General features: G+C 56.0%; 1 protein-coding gene across 2 annotated transcripts in view; it reads right to left on the reverse strand.

Annotated features, from left to right (window-relative positions):
* CPNE5 (copine 5) overlaps window positions 1–5,217 on the reverse strand; it is an 83,526-nt gene extending 78,309 nt beyond the window's left edge. For both annotated transcript variants that reach the window (XM_060162731.1, XM_060162730.1), the window contains exon 1: window positions 4,723–5,217. In XM_060162731.1, coding sequence (XP_060018714.1) covers window positions 4,723–4,817 — 95 coding nt within the window. In that variant the 5' untranslated portion in view covers window positions 4,818–5,217. The remainder of the gene's footprint in view (window positions 1–4,722) is intronic.
* Between the last annotated feature and the right edge of the window lie 2,397 nt (window positions 5,218–7,614).

The raw sequence follows: 7,614 nt of genomic DNA on the forward strand, positions 1-7,614 counted from the left end.
CCTGAGGGCAGCCTGTAGGAGCTAAGAGCCCCAAACCAACAACCAAAAAGAACACAGGACTTTAACCTTACAGCTGCAAGGAATTAAACTCCACCAGCAACCTAAATGAGCTTGGCTTAGACCCCAAGCCTCAGATGAGATCATAGCCCCTGAAGGCACCTTGATTTCAGCTTGGAGAGACCCAGAGCAGACAAGTCAGCTGTGCTGTGCCTGGGCTTCTGACCTACAGAAACTGTGAGAAAATAAATGGCTGTTGTTTCAAGCTCTAGGACTATGGTGATTTGTTATGCAGCAATTGAAAACTAATATAATAGTCTGAGTTTGTACCAAATTGCTATTTGAGTAGGTTAAAAACAGCTGAGTACAGGCAATTGCATATGGTTCAGCCTAGTACAGATGTTAATGCCTGGCATGTAGTAAGCACTCAATAAATCCCACTGTTTTTATTCCTCTGGCTCCACTAAACAGTATCTTAATGTAGTCAGTGGCTGAATAGACCTCTTTTTCCTAGCAATGGCTCTAACAGCTGCTACACTGCCCCCAGGCTCCTCCTTCCCCCAAAGCCACCCTCCCCCTGCCTGTCAGAAGACAGTGTTCTGAGCCCATTCACACCCCTTCTGAGAGGCTGAGGGCACAGCTCTTGAGCTAGGCTGCCTCTCCAAAACGCCAACCTGAACAGACAGCAGAAAACAACGTCTCTGGGGCAGAGGCAACAGCTGCCCACCAGCCCCACGTCAGCTGGAGGGGAGAGGGCAGCTGCTTGAGAGATCCCAGCAGGGCTAAGCCACCACCTGCCTCTGGACTGTCCCCTCCTTGCCTTCCCTGTGGGTCTCAGGAGCCCCGCCATGTAGAATCGTTCAGTGGTTCTGCCAGCGAGACCCCGCGGAAGTGCACAGGTTTCCTGTTACATAAAAAATGCAAATTGCTCTTTCTAACCAACACGCTGGTCTGGATCCCTGCATCAGACGAGGCATAGAGAAATAGTGGGGCCCTTGGGAACAGGACACTGGACAGGTGAGTTTTGACTGGGTCTGCAGGGAGGCTAATAAAGTCAGGAAAGGTCTGGAACAGACCAACAGAGAAAAGAGAAGCTCGTGGCTCACACTTTCTACGATGTCTGCTGGAATCTGGTTTCACAAACCATCTACCTTACTCCCAAAACAACCCCTCAGAATCTCTAAATGTACACAGCATGCCAAATATATGTCAGTAAAGCTGGGGGTGGGGGGAAATAGAACTTTCTAGATGGATCAGATCTCCAGGCCCCAAACAAACCAGCTCTAGAGACAGATTTTTATTTACTTTCAGGTGTCAAATAATAGGCAACATAAATTACTATTCATGGCTTAATCCATTTAATCCTTCTACTGTGATAAGGATTATTACACTTACTTTAGAGGTGAGGAAACCACAGCCCAAGTTAAGTGCTTTACCCAAAATCACAGGGATTTGAACCCAGGTAGACAGACCCCATAGACTCATGTTCTTACAAGCCTTGAGCCAGACAACCAGAGGCTTTAAAATCTTTGGCCCGAGTTTACCAAAATCAGTGAAAACAATTGTTTGGGAGTAGACTATAGATTAGCCCAGGAGACACCCAACACAAAGAAGCAGCGGCCCAAACACATCCATCCCACAGTGCCACCTGCCTTCAGCAGAGGCTTGGATGGGCCTCTGCTGTGGTCCTGTGCTAGGGCTCAGACATGCCCCTGTGCCAGGCAGCTTTTCTCAGCTAGGAGTGTCCTAGGATAGGCATGGTGGGGGTCAGGTCCTCCCCTAGGCAACAGCAGAGACCTCCTAGGGCTGCAGGGGATGGCAGGGACCTTCCTGAGGAGCAGAAGGGAAGGGAACTAGCTCCCAGGAATGCTAGTTTCCAGTTCCTTTGAAACACTGGCCCCCTCATCCCCAGCTGCCCATTCTGAAGCCCCCTGGAGCTCTCAGTCCACCAACCCCTCTGCCTGCCCTACTATTCCCTGCCCACCAGCAGGTGTCACCTAGATGCTCAGGGCAGGGGCACCCTGTAGCCTCCTCCCCCGGGCTCAGTCAATGCTGACCATGAGATGCAGGGGAGGAGGCCTTGGCTCTCATTAACTGGTGGCCATGGAGTATAGAATATGCTGGAGAAAGCCATTCTGTGCAGCTCTCCCTCCTCCCCATCCTCCTCCTCCTTGCCTCCTTTTCCTTTTCTCTCTCTCCCTCTCTCGATCTGTTCTAGAAACTGGATAGTTAGACCCGGTTGAGGCAAACAGATGGATTTACAATTTCACGTTTATCCACATTGTTTTCTTGCCTCCCTTCCGTTCCAGGTGACTCCTCCCTCCTCACCCCTTCCTACCAAAACTCATTATTCCCCACTCTCTGGCTTTTGGGAGGGCAGGAGCAGAGCCTGGGTCATGCCCTTCTCAGGTTGATGTCCCATGAAAGGGAATGAACACCAGGGTTGATCCCAGAACCACATCCCCCAGGAACTCAACCGCATCCCTAGGTACTGCTTAGGCAAAAGGTTTGAGTCTTTGGACACCTCTGCTTCCAGAGAGCAAACAGGAGGGGCCAAGTGCTACTGCCTTACAATAATCACTGTAGTTATTTATTGAGCACCTACTGTGTGCGAAGCAAGTGCAAAGCAGCATGCTGGATGCTTCATGATCCTCTACTCCTGTAAATTAAGTCCTCCAACAGTATTCGGTGAGGACCTGCCACATGCCAGCCATGCTTCCAAGCATGAGGGGTACCTCTGTGAATAAGGTTTCTCCACGAATAACAGGTTCGTTGTTTGCACTTGACAAATGGGGGAAAGCGAGGCTAAAAGTTTGCCCCAAGTGGTGGAGCAGATTCCATTTTAAAGTATCTGATTCCAAAGCCACAATGCCCTGTGCCCTCTGCCTCCTCTGGGTTCGTGGGTCTGAGTCAGGGTGGGGATCGCTGCCCTCAAATGCTTACAAAGTTGCTTTGGGGGAAGAGGAATGAAGTCTGCACACCTGAGATGTCTTCAGGGGTTTTGTGCTCAATATGTGAGAGACCCAGTGGCCCAGGCTGAGTGCTCAGGACCCAGGGAACACAGAAGGCAGTGATTTGGGCTGTGTGTCTCTCAAGGGTGAGAAGGATGGCTGGAAGTGGGGAGCACGAGGCCGGGCTTTTCAGGATGGGGGGACACGAACTGGCAGAGATGAAGGCAGGGTGAGATATGGATGGAGATTGTGCTGTTCAGAGGCTCTGAGGTGAAAAGCCTCCCGAGACAGCTCCGACACAGGCATGACTGAAGGCTGGGAAGGAGCATCTGGTGCAGGGCTATGTACCAGCAGGGAAGGGAGGACAGGCTGGGGCAGCTGTGGATGGCTGAGGAGGTGAGGCCGGAGCTAATGGGCAGTCAGGAGTCTCCCAGCAGAGTAATGGCAAGATGCAAATGGCCTTGGGAGATAATTCTGACAAAACCGTATGTGGGGCCATAGGGGAGACATGTGGGATTATCACAGGAGCCCCCAGAAGGGCCTGATGCAGGGGCCAGCTATGTTCAACTTCATCAGCCCTCACTCCCACTCACCCTAAACCGCAGCCCCCCGCCAATTCCTTCCCTCTTTCACATCCCAGCCCAGTTCCCCTGGCTCTATCTACACCTCCCCAATGCCACAACTTGGGAACACAGGGTTGGGGGTGCCATGAGGGTGGGTGAAAGGTCTGATCAAAGAGAGGCCTGGGCGATTTGGAACAAGTGCACACCCAGGACCCCGGAAATGCTGTTGGTCACTTGGGGCAGGGGAATGGCATTTCCAGCAGAAACTCAAGAGGTAGCCTCTGCGTAGGCCACAGTGCCCCCTCACAATCCCAGCAAGGCAGTGACCCTAGGCCAGCCACAGGGTGCCTGCACTAGGGATAAATTCCCCCTTCCCCACTTGTATCCCTTACTGCCTGTGGCAGCCTTCCTCTCACATAGGAGAACCTGGGGGAGACCCAGCTTAGATGGAGAAGTGACTCCCAAAGCCTGTGTGACACGACTGAGGATTTGGGGGTGGCAGCCCACAAAAACTCTCCTCCCCCTCCCCTGCTGGACTCTAAAATTCCACACTCATCGTTCTAGTCCTTTGGCTTAAGATTTTGTACCCCCAGTTATTGTTTTTTTAATGGTGCAACTTTAAGTCGTTATCAATTATCCACATCTCAGGACGAATGAGTCAATCTGATCCTTTCCTGAGAGTCAGTTTTGTTGTTGGAGGTGAAGAAAGGCTTTCAAATCCTGGGGTCTAGAATGGTGGGTGGGTAAGGGAGGAGAGGGTGAGGGTGTTGGGGCAAAGGAGGGGGGAGAAGAGAGGGAAGGAGGGCACAAAAGGCAGAGGCTGGGCACGCCTGGGAGGGATGAGGCAGATCATTCTCTTCTGGATTTGGGGAGGGGATGATCAGAAATAGACTGCTGTGAAGACCCTGCTATGTCTTTTCACTACCTCCCTCTCCCCAAACGGGCGTCTGGACCCCCGTTCCTGTGTCTTCTCTCCTCGCAACAACAGCCCAGAGTGCAAACTTTCTGGGATACGACCCTAAGCCTGGCTTCCCATTCCGCGGTCGCCACCCGTGGCTGGGCAGGGGCTCTTGCAGGACAGGCAAAGGGGCGTCCTGGAGAAGAGGTCACTCTGTAAGGGGGCGCACGGAGGTAGATGGTCGGAGCCAAAGGGGCGCAGGGCCTCCGGGGCCAGGGGCGGGGCCGGGGGCCAGGACCAGCGGGCGGCTCACCTGCAGGACACGGTGATCTCCACCTTGGTGGCCGGGATGCTGCCCGCCAAGGAGTCGAACTCGCTCAGCGACGCCATGTCCTCGGGCTGCTCCATAGCCCACCGCGCCCTCCACCCCAAATTAGTAAATCCCTGCGCGATTCACGCCTCCTCCGGAGCAACCGAAACCCTGGGCTCTCCCCCAACTCCGGAGCCGGGGCTGGGCGGCAAAGGGAGGAAAGAGGAGAGCGAAGAGGGGGCGTGGGAAGTGAGAGAGGGAAGCGGGGCGGAGGGAGCGGGGGCAGAGGATACAGGAGGGGGCGCGGGTGACGCGACGAGGAGGCTGGGGGCCCAGCGGAGAGGCGCAAAGAGCACAGAGAGCTGAGGCGCAGCCGGGAGAGGCGGAGGAGCGCGGGGAGAGGGCACCGGGAGGGACGCGCGGAGTCGTGGAGGGGGCACCGGGAGAGGGGCGGGGAGCTTGGGGCGGGGACAGAAAGGGTGCAGGAGAAGGAGAGGGGTGTGGGGGGCCGGATGGGGCGCGAGCTGCGGGGGTGGCCGAACTCAGGCAGCGCGGAGCGAGCCCGGAGCGCAGGGGCTGCGGCGCCTCTCGCTGGGTCTCCGCGGCGGGGGTGGGGACGCGGCTGCGAGCGCCACTTCCTCGGCTCGGGCTCTGGCTCCGGGGCTCCCGGGCTGCGGGAAAATCAAATCTGCCCGAAGCCGCCGCCTCCCGCCACCCGGGGCGGGCTGCGCGCCGGGTGCGCGAGCGCCGGAGGGGACGCCCGCAGGGGCCGGGGCGGGGCCGCGGGCGGGGTCTGCGCGATAGTGTGAGTGTGTCCGTGCGAGCATGTGAATCTCTGTGCGTGTGGCGGGCGTGGAGACGCGGCTCCAGATGCTGTGAGCCTGGGGAGTGACAGCTAGAGATGGTCTCGGCCGTGCGCGTCTCCGTCTGAGCCCGCCCTCCACTCCCCCCCTCCCTGAGGGGTCTCCATCTCCGGGGAGGGAAAGGGATGTGTGAACCAAGGGGCATCTGTATGAGAAGGGTCTATGCGGAGCGGGGGTGGGGAGGGACCTGTGCAAAAGAGACAGCAACCCCCAACCAGAGGTTTGGAGGGGGGGATCTTTGCTGAGGGTGCGCTCCAACGGAGGGCAGGTCTCAGTCCAGAAACAGATTACACATCTCCTGGGGAAGCATGTGGGGCCGACCCCGGTGTCTGGAGGAGCCGCCTCGGTTTCCCAGTGAGGGTCCTTAGGCCTAGGCAGAGTGGGTGCATGGGCGCTCCCCCATCCGCCTCTGGTTCTCGCCGGGCCTGGCCACGCAGAGTCAGCCACCTAAGCCACGCGACAGTGCCCTCCCCATCCCCGGCCCGTCGTGACCACACGGCTTAACCAGCCCCCAGCTTCCTCCAGCCAGACAGAGGGCGGCCCGAGATCCTCGGGGGTTCTCTGCAACCTGCACCAAGTAGGCGCCTGCTGTGTGCTGGGCTCTGATCCCAGCCGTGGGAGCGAGGAGAGAGTTGAGGCACCTCTCAGGCGGGCCCCCTCCCAGCCAGGCCCGTTGCGGCCCCACCCTGCCCCAGTTTCGCCCTTCTGGGTTTGCTGCGCTGTGGCGTCTCTCCAGGGCTTCGCACAGAGGGTCGTCTCCAGGAAATCTCCAGCGACCCCTTCTCAGCCTCAGTCTCACCCTTGCGGAGCTGAAACCTCCTCCGCGCCCACCGCCGGGCGGGCGTTTGGACGCGACGCGCCCCTGTGCCCCGGGGAGGGGTCCTGGCGAGGCCTAGAGCCTGAGGCTGGCCCTGGAAAAGCCACGCCCCGCGGGCCTGGCTTTGGCAGCTGGGCCTTAACAGGCGCCTCGAGATTCAGTTTGAAGTCAATTCCCAGAACATCAGATACAGCCAGAGTCAAAGATAAATGAGAACACATTCATCGGCCCGGGTTAAGTGTTTTCCTTTTACCCATGGCTCAGGATTGGCTGCACTGTGTTCTGCAACCTGGGACCCGACAGCAAGAACAAAGGCGCTGGGATGCCCAGGGCAGCGGGGGCTTGCTGCGTCAGAAGGCTCCACTCTCCGGTTTGGGCTTAAGACCCTCTCTGCAGGATAAGTCGGGCCTCCTTTTCTGAAGGATGCAAAACTGGGCTTGGACTCTCTGTTCCCTCCCCCCACCCCATACCTGTCCTACACATGTTCCAGACATACTTGTGGAATATGTTATCCATTCATTCTACCAGTATTTACAGAATACCTGCCCTGTGCCTGGCCAGGTGCTAGGGCCCCTTGGAAAACTTCCTTGGTAACAGTGATAACCACCATTCCGTTTTCGAAGAGACTATCCTGGGCCAGACACCATGCTTAATTTTTAAGATATTATTTGCGTACTACAAAATTCCACCATTTTGTGTACAATTCAGTGGTTTTAAATATATTCACAAGGACTATGCGTGAGTATAAATTCTCAAAATAAGTACAGGCATGAGGTATTATTATCCCAGGGAAGCTAAGTAACTCGCCCATGATCACCCAGCTGGGAACTGGCAGAGTGAGAATTTGAACCCCAGCCATTGAGACCAAAGCCTGACTGAACAAACCTTGACTGCCTCCTAGGATGGGGCCAGATAATGGAGGGTCTTAAAAGTCATCCATGAAATTAGGCCCAGTTGAGGAGGACAACAGGTGGGACCCACTGTAGGTAATTAAGCAGGTGAGTGGTGAGACTGAAGTTCTACCACATAACCTCGTAATGTGACAGCATCTGGTCACATAACCTTGTAATGTGACAGCATCCCCTGATTCTCTTTCTAGAAAAATTCTGGAACTTGTCTGTTTCTCTCCGTTCCCCCTCAGTCATTGCATTTCCATGGCTGGCTCTTTGGGGAAAAAAAATTATACTGGGCACCGTCTCTGTGCTAGGTGCTGTG

The sequence above is a fragment of the Lagenorhynchus albirostris genome, chromosome 10 (genome assembly GCF_949774975.1).
Source record: "Lagenorhynchus albirostris chromosome 10, mLagAlb1.1, whole genome shotgun sequence".
NCBI classification, from domain to species: domain Eukaryota; kingdom Metazoa; phylum Chordata; class Mammalia; order Artiodactyla; family Delphinidae; genus Lagenorhynchus; species Lagenorhynchus albirostris.